We start from the raw sequence: 18,110 nt of genomic DNA, 5'->3' as shown, positions 1-18,110 counted from the left end.
TAAAAATAGAACGATTATTTAACAATTTTGTGACAGTTTATAAATTATTTATAGCAATATGTTACGGGGTCCAGAAATCGGGTCCATCGATGGCAAATCTTTACCGTTGGCCAGTCAAAACTAAAATCGAAATTTAGTAACTCTAAATTGAAGGTCAAACACTTCATTTGTAAAATTAAAAACTAACAATAATAAATGCCGGCAAATTTTCTAATATGACTTATATTACAAAATGATCAATTCCGTTTAAGAAAAAATAAAATAAATATTCCGTTTAATAGGAAATTCTGTGGTTTATTTCACGGTAATTCTCGTATCCGAGATTCGTAATTTGTGGTATTTTCGCCACAACTTTAGAACCCCGCTTTCACACTACACGTGAAAAGTTTTCGAGTTTACCAAATATATTTTAACAATTTTGAAATACTTTCTAAATATTAATGCGGGTTCCTTCAAATCACCGCGTGAATCAATGGATGACGTGGACACGATTACTCCATTGCTTGTCTAGAGTCTTGACAATTGTCTAAAGCTCCGAACGAACAATAGTTCGTAAATCGATGTATAAATTCATACTTAAACAAACAACTTTAACAATACAGCGAGCCACGAGAAGTAGAATGCAATAAATAAAATTATTAATTTGGGAAGGGACCGGAATATCTGATTTTGCCAAATACCCGAAATTTTCCAACTGTCATCGTATTCCGCAATACCTTTGACGTATTTAATTACATTTACTTTTTTAGTCGTTTCATTTTTCCTACTTCGTCACGCTTTATATCGTTTCGATCTCGTGCCTTTCTGGCTGCTAATATATAAACGGTAGCGAGCGTTTCCACCAACAGTTTCGTGTGTCTGCAGAGAATACGTTACACGTTCTACTGTACGAGTTACGAGATGATGCCGACGGGCTTCCTACTCCTCCTCTTCACCGGTAATTACTCGTTTCGTTACAGAATTTAAATTTATTTCTGCTAAAATAACTTATATTTTTATACGTCAACAGGTGTAGCGTTAGCGTATTCTCCTTTTCAAACCAACCAATATATGGATACGGTTCTTCACACCAATCTTCCTAATGCCGGCCTACGTTCCAATATCGATCCGGCTATATTAAACAATTTCCAGTTACAACGTAATGTTGAATATTTTAAAGGAAATATGACGGGCTTGTTTAGGGGAAGAAGGGCCGGAGACTGTTCTCCGATATATCGCGATCGCTACGGTAACGCTACCCTCAACTGTACAATCCAATTCGGAGATATAAAGTTTCGATTCCAGGGTAAGTTGACCGAGGGGAGGACGACGACGCTTTTCTCCGCCACTGCCACTATGTCTCCCGGTTACGCTTACGTCGAAGTAACTTCGAGATACAATTTCAATTCTCCGTCGATGAGAACGATGCATTTGACTCAAAATGGAAAATTTTCTGTGGCATTAAGAGGATTAGATAGAGCTAGTAGAAAATTGATAAAGCTTGCGAAGGATGGTTTCATTCAGAGAATATCCAGCGAATTTTTTAATGTATTTCAACACAACTACGTCCCCGCTATGGGCACAGCTTGCGCCCGTACCCGAATGCCTATATAAAATATTGGAATAAAATATTTAGCCAATTATTTTATATTCGAATGTAAATCGCTTTGTATCCGCTCGTACGTTCTGAATAAATTTTGGTATTTGTACTTATTATAAATTGTCTTTTATTTAAACTAGCTTTACGACAATTATTTCGCGCCTTCTCTACGATAATACTAAATTTTTCGATATAATAATTTTTTGAAATTACGAAACGTAACGTTGCGCCAGTCGTATTTTATCCGAACACTTTCGTAAATTGTTAAAGCTGTGTTTTGTTTTATAATGCTCCGGAAAATTATGTGGTGGAGAACGGAACCGATTGGCCAATCGGTTCCGTTCTCCGAACTCTGGTAATTCTGTCGCGGGTTGGCGCTTGGCCAGGACGGGTTGGCCACGTAAAGTTTTCCGGGTTTTCTCGCTTAATAGGGGCCAGTTACCCTTAAAAAGACCTCTCCGAAGACATTCCCGTAGGCAGATCGCCCAAGCGTTATGTTGCCTTAACTTAATAAACAAACAATTTAGATTCAGAGTTATATTCTTAAAACTCATTCCGGGGCGTTTAGAAATAATACAGCATATAATATGAGCCCATTTAGTGAATAAGATCGTAGGATAGGNTTCCTTCAAATCACCGCGTGAATCAATGGATGACGTGGACACGATTACTCCATTGCTTGTCTAGAGTCTTGACAATTGTCTAAAGCTCCGAACGAACAATAGTTCGTAAATCGATGTATAAATTCATACTTAAACAAACAACTTTAACAATACAGCGAGCCACGAGAAGTAGAATGCAATAAATAAAATTATTAATTTGGGAAGGGACCGGAATATCTGATTTTGCCAAATACCCGAAATTTTCCAACTGTCATCGTATTCCGCAATACCTTTGACGTATTTAATTACATTTACTTTTTTAGTCGTTTCATTTTTCCTACTTCGTCACGCTTTATATCGTTTCGATCTCGTGCCTTTCTGGCTGCAAATATATAAACGGTAGCGAGCGTTTCCACCGAAGTAAACAGTTTCGTGTGTCTGCAGCCAATACATCGTCCGTGCGAATACATTACACGTTCTACTGTACGAGTTACGAGATGATGCCGACGAGCTTCCTACTCCTCCTCTTTACCGGTAATTACTCGTTTCGTTACAGAATTTAAATTTATTTCTGCTAAAATAACTTATATTTTTATACGTCAACAGGTGTAGCGTTAGCGTATTCTCCTTTTCAAACCAACCAATATATGGATACGGTTCTTCACACCAATCTTCCTAATGCCGGCCTACGTTCCAATATCGATCCGGCTATATTAAACAATTTCCAGTTACAACGTAATGTTGAATATTTTAAAGGAAATATGACGGGCTTGTTTAGGGGAAGAAGGGCCGGAGACTGTTCTCCGATATATCGCGATCGCTACGGTAACGCTACCCTCAACTGTACAATCCAATTCGGAGATATAAAGTTTCGATTCCAGGGTAAGTTGACCGAGGGGAGGACGACGACGCTTTTCTCCGCGACTGCCACTATGTCTCCCGGTTACGCTTACGTCGAAGTAACTTCGAGATACAATTTCAATTCTCCGTCGATGAGAACGATGCATTTGACTCAAAATGGAAAATTTTCTGTGGCATTAAGAGGATTAGATAGAGCTAGTAGAAAATTGATAAAGCTTGCGAAGGATGGTTTCATTCAGAGAATATCCAGCGAATTTTTTAATGTATTTCAACACAACTACGTCCCCGCTATGGGCACAGCTTGCGCCCGTACCCGAATGCCTATATAAAATATTGGAATAAAATATTTAGCCAATTATTTTATATTCGAATGTAAATCGCTTTGTATCCGCTCGTACGTTCTGAATAAATTTTGGTATTTGTACTTATTATAAATTGTCTTTTATTTAAACTAGCTTTACGACAATTATATCGCGCCTTCTCTACGATAATACTAAATTTTTCGATATAATAATTTTTTGAAATTACGAAACGTAACGTTGCGCCAGTCGTATTTCACTTTCGTAAATTGTTAAAGCTGTGTTTGGTTTTATAATGCTCCGGAAAATTAAATGCTAAAACTTTTATTCTTATATTAAAATTTTCAGTAATTAATTTTGTAGCCGTAGTTTCTCGGGATTCTTCGCCTGTCTAACGCCTAAATAAAATTAATTTCCTGTAGAAAATCCTCTTGGAATGCATTCCTCTGGCAGATGTCGCGAGTGTCGCGTTGTCTTATCCATCAATCCAATTTAAACATATATTGGTAGTTTGTGGCATTTCAATTTGCCCGAATCCGCCATCACTTAACAAAACCAATCTTATTCCGGGAGAAAATTTTTGAATCCAAATAACACGACCTTGGGTTTGCACCGGAAGTTGGTATATAGTTAATCGGCGCTCCCTGCCCCTAATATCTGGTCTCGTCTTTTGTCCTCTAACTCCGTTCTGGAGATTAAGGAAAGACAGACAGTCGCAATTTATAGGTCTACAATTGTTTTAAATTGCAGCCTGATGAGATTCGTGCAGTTTCGTGCTAATGAAATTTGGCAATAACAATAAATAAATAATAAAATTAAAACATGGAGTGAAATTGGCCATTACGCATTTGAGAAAAATTGCTCATACGAAATACTAGACGCACGGTTTTCTTTTTATGAGAAAAGATATTAAAATTATTATGAACATACACTTTATAACCAGATATTTCCACCGCCATCCATCTGTTTTATTTAGATTCATTTACAAATCTAAAATAGTTTTATTAAAATTTCCCAGAAAATTTAAAACATTAACTTTTTAAGTAATATTCTTTATTTTCTAAATTATCATCAAACTGCCTTTCTTGATTAATATACTAATTTATTCAAACATTCGCGTTTGTTCTCTACTTAAATATATAGGCCTAAATTTAGTCAAAAGAATTCATACGAAATATGCACCGTCTGAAGATACGTAATTGCGATACGAGTGCATTCATATTATATTACTATTTATTTTAAACTATTCGAAATTAGTGTTGTAACGAATAATATATTCGGCCTCAGGCCGAATACCGAATAGTAACCGAATATTCGTTACATCACTATTCGAAATGCATTTCAGTTCCACGAATATAAAGAAAATGCCATTAAAATATTTTGAAAAGGCGGAGAATAAAAATTATTGTTATTATGTTCCTCATTTATATTACTGAAATATTAACTATTAAATTAAACAAAATTTTTTATATCAAAAATTAAGCACGATTCGTCATTATAGGGCGGCTTTAACAAGATGTTACCACTTAGATGGAGGTGCGTGGTCACCGCAGTAAGGATACTAGGGACGTACCGTACTTTGAGAATTCCACAATCCGGTGGTGATTTTTGTACAAGACGGACAACTAAACAGAAGACAACCCGCCACTAACAATCCGACATAAGTTACGCGCGTATTACGATTAACTCGTTCGAAGCGTATCCCGTACGTCGTTTGGCATAATTTTGTAATTTTAATTATTATAATAGATGGATTGGATCGATGGTTTAAAGGAACGAAACTTTATGGGCCATCTGTCCAGGAGGATGCGTCCCGGGAGGGCAATTTATGGAAATCGAGTCCCTATTAAAGTGTGAGTAGCAGGGGGTCACTGGGTCGAACCCTAATGACCGCTTAATCTACACGGGCCTAATAGACCCGCTCTCAGTTGTCGGATGGCTTGTTTTGTCGGATGACACCAATATGTGCAAACCGAGGGGATAGAACAAAAGTTTCTCCCACTTACCGGCGCGCTGTCAGAGAGTGGCTATAGGAGGGCAAAAGGAGTGGGAGGCGTAATGAAGTCGTGATGAGATGTCGATAGTACTTAACAAGAGTCATTAAATTAGGAATAACATATTTAATATAAACTTAAATATAAATACAAATACATTAAAATTACACATTAATTCTAAACAATATGAAAGTGATAATTATAATAAATTCCGAGTCGCGACAATATCGAACAACCGATGTCCGTCTATCCCGTAAGTGGGACCATCAAAGGTCCTCGACACAAAATAATTCTAAGTCCTATCCAAAGGAACAGATAAATAAATTCAAAGTTCCGAGTATATCGGTAAACGACAAATTTCTAAGTCCCGAGTATACCGAGAGACAATATTTTCTAAGTCCGAGTATACCGAGAGAGAGTGAAGTAAAAACAATCTAAGTATTTACCTCTTTAGGTCGGCGATCAGAAACCTTGAAGTCCTTCCAGAGTAGACGCTTGTAGTCTTCTTTCTTCGATGATCGCGTCCTCCGATGATCGCCTCGAGATCTCCGATCATTCCCCTTTTATACCTTTTTAGCGTGGGAAATCTCGGGGATTCTTCTGACGCAAACTGTCACTTCTCCCGATTTATGACAGTCTCCCCCGTCATGGGTGACGACAATGCAGACATCGCTTGACCAATTAATGTTAAAGTCGTCATCACCTGGGGAGATGACTGACCATTTTTGGTAATGTTCTCACCGTAAGGGTGCCCTTGTAGGTGACCTCTTGTCTACTCTCCATACAGGAACACCCATTCGTCTCCGTCCATCGGACATCCGCAGGAGACTACTCCATTACAAGGTGTCTGCGGTGTGACCAATTAGCAAAACAAACAAATGTCCCGGGGAGAGGTGATTTCTTCCGCGGTCGCCTCGGACGACTTCGTCCTAGGGATGACCTTCTTGACGGACGAATTACGCAGTTCAATATCCGGGGTCTATTCCTCGGACATTAGGGTGAGAACGGGAGAAATAACGGAAATAATGACGAAAGAAATAAAAAAATTTCTCATACGTTAGTCAGAATTTCACAAAAGTATTAAACGAGTGAAAACCCAGAAAATTTTCCTATTACCGAAGCGCGAATCCGGGACCAACTACCAGCGTTTAATGGCTTTATCCACTTAGGCACTGGTGGACTACTACGTACAATAGATTACTATTTATACCAGTGAAGTCATTCGTATACGTTCTTTCCGCGGTTTTGCTCGCTCGTTTTCTATATTTTGCCAGTTATTTGTTAGTTAGAGAAAGACGCCACTCCGCCATTTTACCAAACCAAACTAATTTCATTGCGAAAGACGATTAAAGAAGCAAAATTTCAAATATTTACGTTAAACGTGTTTTAAAGTTACAATTTTTAAATAAATATCGATGCAATAATTTTGTTTTGCCAAATAATTTCCAAATCGATTTTACCTCTTATATACGGGACTAGACGATGTAACACCTACCGCAGTCTTTGCTGGGCAGAAGGTGAATGAAAGGCTTATTGAATGTTAGCAGAAAAGGAAATTGCGTTTTATTCCATAGCGGGCCCTTCGATTGCCATCTTCGATCTCCTCCTCTCGAAATTACGTACGACGGAAAATTGAAATTTGGGAAACTTCCGGAGAAGAAAATCAAGGCCGGCGTCGATATAAACTCTACTTTGGGATATATAAGTGTTTTTTTCCCTCCCGAAAGCACTCGCGCATCGGTACAGGCGAGTGTTAAACGTATAGGACGCGTCAAAACTACATTCACCGGCCTAGGACTATGCGCTCCCGCATTACGGAAAGAGGTCAAACGTAATTCGTGGCGGGGACTAAAGAACCGATGACAAAGATTTTCCGAACCGATTTGGATCACGCATTGTACAGCGCTTGTAATCGAATACCTTTACCCCGTTAAAACTGATAAATTATAAATAGTAAATTGTTAAATAATTTCGTGATTTATAGAAATTTGTATGCGGAAAATTATATAAATAAATTTTGATAGTTTATTGAAATTATTTTCTGGTTTGTACTTTATTACAAATACATAAAAAAATAATGCGAAAATAATACAGGCGTCTGAACGTTTCGAATTCCGTTATAATATATAAATTTTCTAAATACAGTAGAGCATCGATTATCCGACTCAATTGGGGACTGGGGTTGTCGGATAATTGAAAAGTCGGATAACCGAAAAGTATGAAAAAATCCATTATTAGTGTAGTATATTATTATATCCCATGTAATTAGTATATTAGTATATCGCTATTAACCTACTTCGCGTTGAATTTTCATCGATGTCAAGCCTATCAAATTTTTTTAAAAATAATAATCGTCGCTATTGTATCGTTAAAAATTATAAAATTAAGCCTCGTTTAAATACTGGCTCCCTTTCATAGTCGATCCAGTGTTGCCAGCTAAAACACGTGAAAATAATATTAAAGTAGCCGAGACATAGCCAAATATTGTAGCGCCACATCACTAGCGGACATTTGAATTTGCCGACTAGAACGCGGTCGGTTAACCGAGGTGACGGCTAATCGGGGGTCGGATAATCGATGCTCTACTGTAGTTTCTTTGACGAAACTGGCGCATGCATTCTCTACACTTCTTTATTATTACAGTGAGAATGCTAGTATGCATTAAAAATGCAAATAATTCGATGGATATCATAGATATAAAGTCTCGAAGACATTTTTAATTGAATAAATACAGTATATTCCCTTTAAAATTCGAAAGTTTGTTCGTGTATTAAATACAACTTCATTTCGTTTTATGAGTTGATTTCACCAGCAAGAACAAATACAACGCAACGGTTATTAACTCTTTCCATCCTCCGCGCAGTAAGAGGTCCTTTTTAGCCAGCCCATTATTGGGTCGGCCAGGTCCACAATCAAACTGCTGAGTGGTGAGGGACAGGCTCAAAATATCCAGAAGTATCTCTTCCTAAATAATTCTTAAGGTTTTCTGACCTGTCCGGATACAATTCCAGGTCTCCCAGAGCGGTCGGCTGCCACTCTAACCGCCTGGCCATGCGGCTAGTATTATATCTGTTTCAGTTTCGGCGCCAGTTAAAACTTAGATATTTTTAAACGTCTCTCTTAAATGTTTGAACCGTAACTAAAGTTTGACGAAATACATTTAAGAAACAGACGACTCTACCTCCTTAAAGAAAAGAACGAATTTTTTACGAAAAGACGGAAGAGCTAAATTTAAAAATTCAAAACGTCACGCACTAACGACTGTTTTACGTGTATTCACACTCCAAGATCCAAAGTTAGCCACAAAATTAATTCATCAAAAATTTAAATAAATGCAAACCTTTATCCTTATTGTACGATCCCGGATTGTGGATTCGTCGATCGGATGGGATAGAGTAACGAAATACATGGCGATCTGCCGAAGGAGTGGTGGCCCTCGGGAGGACTTTGTGTAGAAAACTAGTCCTTTAGGTGCTCGACAAATGAAAATCCGAAAAATTCCACTCGTCGGTCCGTTTGTCGAGTGCGAACTGCGACCCGTCTTCGATGATTTTTTACTACTCTGTCGCTGGTGGGCGAATTGTGAATTCGGGAATAAACTTCTAAATATCGTTTCCATAAAGTTTATCAGTTTATTGCTTCATCGTTTCCTGAGAATAGTAAACATGGAATTGCTTATCAATTTTTAATGTATTGATGCTAATGCTCCGTGTAACAAAAAGTAAATGAATGGTGTTCCGAGACTCAAAAAGGTTGAGAACCACTGCCATAAAACATTTGCCAAAATCAAGTACAGGTAACCCCGTATAACACGGCACTTCTATAGCACGGATTCACTCTAACACGGTTCGAGAATTGGGTAAAACCCTCGTACAACATGAAATGTAATAAATTTTTACATACTTAAGTACTAATAGTTCGCAAAAATTATTATTTTCGTGAACTATTAGTACTTAAGTATGTAAATTTTCTTTTCTCGTCTTCTGTCGATACACACGGTCCTTCTCGAAATTTGTTTCAATGTTGCCAGATCTCGACGCTTCTGCTTCTGATGTTGCCAGATGTTTTTCCCTTATTCCATACTTGCTTTATTCTTCATAAATACTTAGCACCATATAAGGAAATTTATAAAGATCTTTTAACTAGAAGCGAGCAATCTAAAATTACATACTTTCTGCAAAAGGTAAAGCATAGATCTGAAGATAATGCAGAAAACCGCTCAGAGGATAAGGATAACTTGCCAAAAAGAAAACGCTCTCGGTTAATTAACAGTGCTTTTAGTGATGACGAAAAAACATTGTTTAATTTATATTAATATGTATCACTTAAGTAAATTTTAATAAAGATATTTATCTTAATTATGAAAATATAATAGCATGTTTTTTTAATTTTTGGAACCTAACCCTCCTTTTCGTACTAGTTCTTTGTTTCGTATAACACGGATTCGCATAACACGGCAAATTTTTTGGAACGTAACTACCGTGTTATACGGGGTTATACGGGGGTTACCTGTACTAATACTTTCCATATAGAATAAGATCAAATAACTAAAGTAACGTCTAAAATTTAAAATAGCGATCGAACCAACATTATATATATATATGGAGCTTCAGACGTCAATCAATTTAAGTAGTCAGTAAGTGAATACCGACCTACAAGTTGTCTGTTGTCACTCTACATTAAACTTTTCCAATATAAAAATGAGTAAGATCTATAATTCTCTCATCCTCTGAGAAACTGTTCAATTTGTTTCCGCGTAAAAAAGTCAGCTAAGATAAGCTAAATACGCTCATCACGCAATAAAAGCAATTAAAGTGAGAAATTTCTATTAAAAAGAATGCCGAAAGTGATAATAGAAATATTGCAGAAGTTATTCCCAATTTGTCTGTTAGTGGCTCCGAATATGTCAATACCGAATTGATCGATTCGCGTTATTCGAGCCAATGAGGGAAAATAAACTATTAATGTTAATTTTTAGTTTAAAGTCAATATAATTAGGGGAGACCGGGGCAAGATCGGCATGTTAAGCTCTACTTAAATTTTGTGTAATAAATACTGCTGTAAACTGAAAAAAAAAAGCATTGCATATTGTCTATTGGAATGTTACCTTACTATAGAACTGGTTAAAATCAGTCTACACTTCTTTATTATTACAGTGAGAATGCTATTACAAGAAGAGAGAAATTGACGAAGTTGCCCCGGGTATAGGGGCAAGATCGGCAACTTCTCTCTTTTTGTAAAGTTGTAATTATTTTAATTATTTTTATTAAAGTTGCCCCTGGTATAGGGGCAACAGTAATGGGGCAAGATAGGCACGTATATAAAATTATGTTATTAACAATGTATAAGTTGGAATTCACTATTAAAACAAAGAAATACAAATCCAACACCCATTTAATATTATTACAACGAAATGCAAGTTCAAAGACATATATACATGAATAACAAATGCAAACATGTTTTCATTTATCATCTGTTTGATTTTTATCCTTTGCTTCTAATGTGGCTTTATGTTGCCGATCTTACCCCGCTAGTCATGATTTCGAAACATTAAGTACAACCCTGAGAACAGAATGCCAAGCCACGATCTGGCCACGTGAATAAGTTGAAGTTACATCCTTCTAACAGGAAAAGTAACTTTCGTTATCATGGAATTATAACAAAACCTGCCAATTCAATATAAATGGAAAAAAAATATTATATGGAATTGAACGAAAATGAAAATTTGCTTGATAATTCAACTACGCTTGTTGGAGAACAATAAAAACACTACACTCAACAAGCCACCAATAAAACTCAACTGCCTAACCTATAACCAAAGTCTCCTTTTAATTTGTTTTTTTAAAAAAGCGCTTGACAAACTTGCCCCGCCTGCCGAAGTTGCCCCGGTCTCCCCTATACAGTAATAGTATACAGATTACAGTAATACCCCGAACTTACGCGATAGGTGGGACCGAGCGATAACCGCGTAAGTCGAATTCGCGTAAGTCGAGGTATAATTTCGCAATTTGTGTAAAATCCAAGTCGGACGTATGTAAGCTAATAAATATTCTCGTTAATCTTATCTCATCTTTTGATTCGTTCACGGTTACAAGAAATCACCACATAGAGACTCTCGAGTCTCCGTAGATATAACAAACAAAGAAATAAATAACGCAAAATAAAAATTGTAGCTATGTGTCGATTCCGCGCGACACGTCTGAATATGTAAGCTTAACAATAGTGTGGGGGAGTGAGTAATCGAGAGTCGCGTGGCGCTCAAACAAAAGACGAATCGACGAGATTTGAAAATCGCGTAACTCCGGGTTCGCGTAAGTCGGGGTAGCGTAAGTCGAGGTATTACTGTATATATAATACATACGATATCAATGTTAAATTTAAATTACCTTATAAGCAAATTTGTGATTGTATAGTACTGTATAATAAGAGTTTTTATAAAAGGAATAGTTCGATAAGCCATTGTTCCTTACCGTATTAAATATATAAAAAATAATAACCGGCCGAAGAGGGATTTCTGAGAGACAGCAATACCTCCTAGAAAGCATTATAGGGGTTTAATAAAGGCAAATGTGTAACGAACACGAGTAATTAGTTACAAATTTGTATTCGCATTACGTTGTAATTTTAATTCGGTTATGTTAAGTTTTCTTGTAATTTCACAAGCTAACCTTTTTCCAGAAGAATATATTAGAATATTATCTTTGAAAGTTCTTCAAATTTGAGCTAAAATTTTAGTTACTCTTTATATTATTCACCGCCGGCAAATAAATATAAATATTTAAAAGAAATTTCTCTGTTTCATTTACAAATTTAAATACATTACCGGTCCTAAACTTTTTCTAGCACCGTAAAACTTTATGGAAATTAATAGATTATAGTTAGCCACACAATTACGAAAGAAACGTGTTAGGTATTTTGTTGGCCTTGGTGGAACTTTGCAAAAAGTGAAGTTCCTATTAGTCAATAAATCAACAATATTTATGTAGGATTCGTAATTTACTTTACATTAAGGATTAATAACCTAACATTTTAACTTAGGTATTCTACACCCGGTAGATAAGCTCGATCATACAGTAAGTGAATTCGGATAGGTATCGATGTACAGTACTGCATTTCGTTAATACAATCTCGATCTCCGATATCGAATGGCTAGTCATCCTATTTACATTATGTAAAAACGACTGATAAAGCAAATAAATTTAAAAAATGTATGAAAATAATAATTTATTCACTAAAAAGATAGCGTAAACAAAAACATAAAATACAACTTATAGATAAATTCTTGATGTAAGCTTAAGCCCTTTTAAGATTAATAAATATTTAACGTTAACGTTGAAATGTGTAAAAATATCCTTTAAAAAATCATTTCTCATTTCGTGACGATATTTACTTTTCAGATTGTTTCGATGGCGCATCACAATCAAATACTTTAAAAATAATACAAAACCAATAAGAACTACTTACGACTTTCTACATTTCATTTGAGGCACGTAAAAAGCTAACGTAGAGATAAAACGTACGTGTTTAAAATAACTCGATCGAACGATATTTATACAGCATTACGTAACCTCTTATAACGTTGACCTCGTTCGATACGTATCGAAACAAAGAGAACACAACAGATATAATCTAACGATTGTTAAATCGACAAAAGTAATAAAAACAATAAATAAAGAGTAAGTTATTTATTGATTTTAAGATTAAAAAAGCAATGTTAAAAATCTCAAGACAAAAAAAAACACAGTACAACTCGATACCAATTAACTTATGAAAGCAATATAACAATACGTTTTAATTTCGACTTAAATAACGCAAACTTTTACGAATCCGCAAATAGTATTCGACAGTCCATCAATTTTCAATTAATTTTCATTACAAATTAATAAGTCTTAATAATTTAATTAAGAACGTCGACAGCGAATCATCGAGGTTATTTCCATCCAGACCAATTGGCTTTATATGGCTGGTTTCTCAATTTTTAAGCTTTCCTGGGTAATTGCTCGATAGCGAAAATACCATCACCAAATAAATGAGAGCTTATAAAATAACCACAAATTTCGATTTAAAATTTTCAGAAAAATTCAATGCGTCATTTATTATTTTTGATGAAATATCTGAGTTTATTATATGTAATGTATAAATTCATATCATTGTGAATATTGAATAAAATTTAAAACTTGAATAATTGTATAGTTATAAAAATACAAAATAAAAACTAACGTACCAAAAAACTGTTACTTTTAAATTGGACGTTAGGAGATGCAAAACATTAGAATCAAAAAGGGAATAAGAACCCCCACAGGCAAAATCCACAGAACGTCGACACCATGTAAAAAAGTAAATAGAATTACACTACCGGTAATTAATTATAAAAAGTCCAAAATTAAAAAATGTAATAATATAATAAAACTTAAATATTTAATTATAACCATCTATATACTTATAAAAAAGATAATAAAGTCATAGAAAAAGTTGAAATATCCTACATTTCGAGACAATAAATTGGGAAAACATTTTAATATTAAACCAAACAAACTACATTATCCTCGAGATGTGTTGGTAATGTCCTATTTAAAGGAATAAATTTTAATGCTCCTACAGAAATTAGTTATAACGATATAGTCGTTAACTCGAAATTTTGCTTAAAATATAGGCTATTCTAACAGATAGCGGAGACCAAATAAGAGTTACAGTTAAAGATCCCGTATAAATTTTAAAAAAATCAGAATAAACGTAAGAAAAATAGATTTAAATTTAGTAGCCAACTTAATAAGGTCGACAAGTTCTTAAATCACAATTTAAAAATTGTTCGTACCGAAAAATCGAAACTGTTAATTTTAATAGATAACAATAAATGGCAAAAGATAAAAACAAATCTAATTTCAACGCACCGATATCGTAAGTTAGACGAAGATCCAACGCTAGATATAAAAAATAATATAGAAACAACAATTGAAAATATAAATGTAAAAGTAATAAAATTATCTTAAACTAGCGGATATGCCCGGCGTTGCTCGGGCAAAAGTAACCATAGCGAAGATTAAGATAATTACGTTATAGTCAATCTTACCCGTTTTCACAGAATGCGAGAATTGGGTCCCCCTGTTTCCGGACTAATTAGAAAATTTTTAGATGGATCTAAAAATATGTTTGATTTTCCGCAAAACGAAAAAAAACTGCATCTGTGTCTTGCACGCCGCTTTCTCTTAATAAATTAACAACTCCATTGTTACGTAACACTTCCATTGTTGACACGTCCATTGTTACTTAACACTTTCATTGTTAACCCATCTCGATTATATATATAGATGATCTAAATTATACATTAGAAAATAATAATAGAATTCTAACACTCGGTTTCGGAGTAAAAACACACCAAAAATAGAAGCGTACAGACCCCTAGATGTATAATTCAGAAACATTTTTAAAAGTTAAATTAAATAATTTTGAAAACTCACTAAATAGTATTATCAATACTAATAAAATAACCTAATAGAAAATATTAAAGTAATTAAAATAAATAATAATTGTAGATTAGAGGGGTTGCGGCCCAAGTTTTCGTCTCCGAAACGTGAACGTCCAACGTCGAGCGCCGCCGTCCCGTAAGCCTAGAAGTTTGACAGTGACGTTTGGAACGTCATTGGAATCACGCGTACGTCCCAAATTAGTGGAACTACGCCCGATAGATATAGACCAAAAACTTAAAAATGTTAATGGTATAATATTTTACAATAGATACGTTGACCATTGCCTCATCTGTATATACGGTATATAAAAGCAAAATGTTCCGTCCCCACCGAAACCGGCACTTTACAAAGAAGGAGAGCGTAAGTAGGTCGTATCGGGTGTACGATAGGAGGTGATAATTAATTGAGTTTCCCAATAACTTCCACTAGACGGCGCGTTTATTACGGTTTGGCATAGACTCCAAGATTTTTTTGTTGCCATGGTCATTTTCGGCATCTTCTCGCGTCCTATGCAAATACCATTCTTCGCGTTCCCGATAAAATTAATTTTTCCCATCACCGGATGTGACGTCATACATTTTTTGCATTCTTCTCGTAAACTACGGGTGGTAGAAGTATAGTTCTCGGATCATTTTTTATACACTCCGAGCGATGATTCTCTCTCTGCGGAGTTTGCGGTCTTTACGGGACACTTCGTATAATTGATTTTNTATATTTTTTTTTTCCGAAGTTTACTTTTTATAGAAAAAATCAAATGACAATAAACACATTTTGCAACCGGATATTTTCATTTATGATCGTCGTATTTTGTTTATGTTTTAATACAAATATTTTTCTTTCGTAATTTATTCGCTTACAAAATCTTTTTAATTAGAAGAGTAAACGAAATATCGAATTTTTAATTATAATCGGGAATTTAATCTCACCATTAAGTTATCCCTTCCTTCGGCATAATTTATTAATGCCATGGAACGTTTGTTTATAATTTTAATGTACTTATTCTTTATAATTATAATTATTTGCGCTTTAAATAATAAAATAAATAGTTTTAACCATATCGACGATAACTCCGATTCGTAGTATTATTTAAAATCTTTGACATGGGAGAATATGACCCGCGTAGATGGTATTTAACCGAATGCGCGTACAAACATTAAACACTTCATTTGTTCGTTGATTCGTTGACTTTAGAAAAAGATATAGATATTTTATTCTATTTTTTTATTTATTCAAATTTAACTGCGAACGATGCAAAATGATGCATTGTTCGACGTAATTAGCAATGATGATACGTAAAAATTTTAAGTCATTTACGTGAGTGATCTTATTTATATATACACGACTTTGTGTTTTAGATTTTACCACTTATTTAACGCAGTTTGGTCCGGGAGGTGGTTGTGTTATTATACAAAATCAAACTAACATCGTTATTACAAATACAATTAAACCGTGTATTATTTAAAATATTTATATTTAAAGATTAAAACAATTAATTTGAAGATTAAAAATACCTATTGATGCAATAATTATTATGTATTTTAGTTGTTGATAAAATATTTACCGAATCTCGCCATCTTTCTTTACTTTGTAAAAAAATAACAGATTGCCACATCAATTTTATTCCTTATAAAACGAGTAGACAAGGTGACATTCACACCATCTTCATCTCACCAGAAGGCAAGTATGTTATAAAGTAACTTTTCGACCAACTCGAGAAACATTTATCATTAAAGTTCCTAACTTTAAAAATATTTTCCCACTTTGTAGGCGTAGAAATCTAAAGAAAATGATGCTTAGTTGGTTCTTTATTTTAACGCTTTGGGGTAAGTACTCGGAACATCTCGTTAAATATTACGAGTTGGTAAATTATCGTTTCTTTCTCGTGCAGAAGCGTCGCTGGCACTCACCTCTCTCCAAGCCAATAACTATATGGATCAAGTTCTAGCCGACAGTAATTTCAGATATCAAGAAGCGGGATCTTACATCGATCCCGCTCCCCTGGCCAATTTCGCTAACTCGACTAGCACAAAACTGTACGCGCTGAAGGCGGATGCTAAATTTAATTACACCAACGGAATAATGAAAGGTTTATTCCGAGTTAAAAGATACGGAGATTGCGTTATATTCCAGAATAATAATTCTTTTAGTTGCTATCTCAGTTTTCCAAATATTAATGTTAGTTACGACGGCAAATTAAAATACGGAGTACTTCCTACCAAGAGTATCAAAGCTTACGCTTATATATATTCTACTTTGGGATATATAAATGTCCTTCCCCCTACCAATAGCGGTGGGTCGGCGAAAGTAAATGCCGCGCGTGTCGGAAACGTCCAAACTGAATTCACCGGATTAGGACAACTGAATTCCCAGGTAAAGAAATTGGCCGAAAACGCATTCGTGGCAAAGATTACCGAACAGTTGAGACAGTTTTTCGAAATTCAATTGAGTGCCGCGTTGAGCAGAGCCTGCGCTCGAATTTCTGCTCCTAAGTAAAGGCCATAAAGTGTTAAATCGGTTTTCTTCAATTACGTTAATAAGTGCGTGAAAAATTATATAACAGAAAATAAATGTCATAAGCTTACTCGAGTTAATTTTCCGCTTTGCCTTCTTTATTTTAATACTAAAACAGAAAAACTTGTATCTGAACAAGAAAAATATTTCGAGTTTTTAAAGCTGATTGTAAGCGCTTTGATTAGCGCGCGATGGGAGAAGATGGCGTGAAAAATTTAATGCCGTTTGTATGGAAAATACTTTTCGAAAACGAGAATCAAACAATTTGTTTGTGTTAGAATCCTATTAAATTCCTCTATTAATCTTACGTTGGAGAATCGACTTTTTAAAAAACGTAGAAAATTAACATTATTTAGTTTATTTTCAGATATCATAAAACGTAATAAATAATTCAGGCGGTACGGTATAATAATATATTTGTAAATTCTTTGAATCAATTACGAAACACGCTATTCGCCCGGTATTACCGAAATTAAATCGAAGTCACTAATCAATGGCAATATTTAACGGTTATGTAAAGTTCGAGAGGAAGTTGTGAAAAGTTTCGAATTAACAGCCAACGGTGATATAATTTGATAATGGGGTTGCGATGACGCGGAAGAAAAAAATACAAAGAAAAGTTTTACGATAAACGAACATACCGACGTAAACTTATTTGTAATGACATCACCACGGGAATACTAGACAATTAATTTAAAACGAGTAACTTGGCAAAATCCTGCTCCACCTTTGACAAAATATTATTGACCGATTAAATTCGTATTTGCTAATATAAATGCTACTCTTATAAATACTAA

At 34.9% G+C, this 18,110-nt stretch overlaps 3 protein-coding genes across 3 annotated transcripts; all 3 read left to right on the top strand.

The window, feature by feature from the left end:
- Positions 1-797: 797 nt before the first annotated feature.
- Positions 798-1,693, top strand: LOC111633358. The gene is made up of 2 exons (XM_023377913.1): positions 798-937; positions 1,010-1,693. Exons 1-2 carry the CDS (start codon positions 901-903, stop codon positions 1,591-1,593), a joined length of 621 nt encoding a protein of 206 aa, XP_023233681.1. The 5' UTR covers positions 798-900; the 3' UTR covers positions 1,594-1,693.
- Positions 1,694-2,759: 1,066 nt separating this feature from the next.
- On the top strand, positions 2,760-3,490 carry LOC111633360 (the record flags this gene model as incomplete). The annotated part of the gene is made up of 1 exon (XM_023377915.1): positions 2,760-3,490. A coding segment is annotated over one exon (612 nt), but the record flags the coding sequence as incomplete, so codon positions are not given.
- Positions 3,491-16,351: 12,861 nt separating this feature from the next.
- On the top strand, positions 16,352-18,110 carry LOC111633357. Its single transcript, XM_023377912.1, has 3 exons — positions 16,352-16,483; positions 16,570-16,625; positions 16,691-18,110. Exons 2-3 carry the CDS (start codon positions 16,589-16,591, stop codon positions 17,293-17,295), a joined length of 642 nt encoding a protein of 213 aa, XP_023233680.1. The 5' UTR covers positions 16,352-16,483; positions 16,570-16,588; the 3' UTR covers positions 17,296-18,110.

This window comes from Centruroides sculpturatus, unplaced genomic scaffold, assembly GCF_000671375.1.
Source record: "Centruroides sculpturatus isolate CEXI.00-Female unplaced genomic scaffold, Cexi_2.0 scaffold628, whole genome shotgun sequence".
Classification (NCBI taxonomy): Eukaryota; Metazoa; Arthropoda; class Arachnida; order Scorpiones; family Buthidae; genus Centruroides; species Centruroides sculpturatus.
This window is presented reverse-complemented; position numbering and strand designations above follow the sequence as displayed.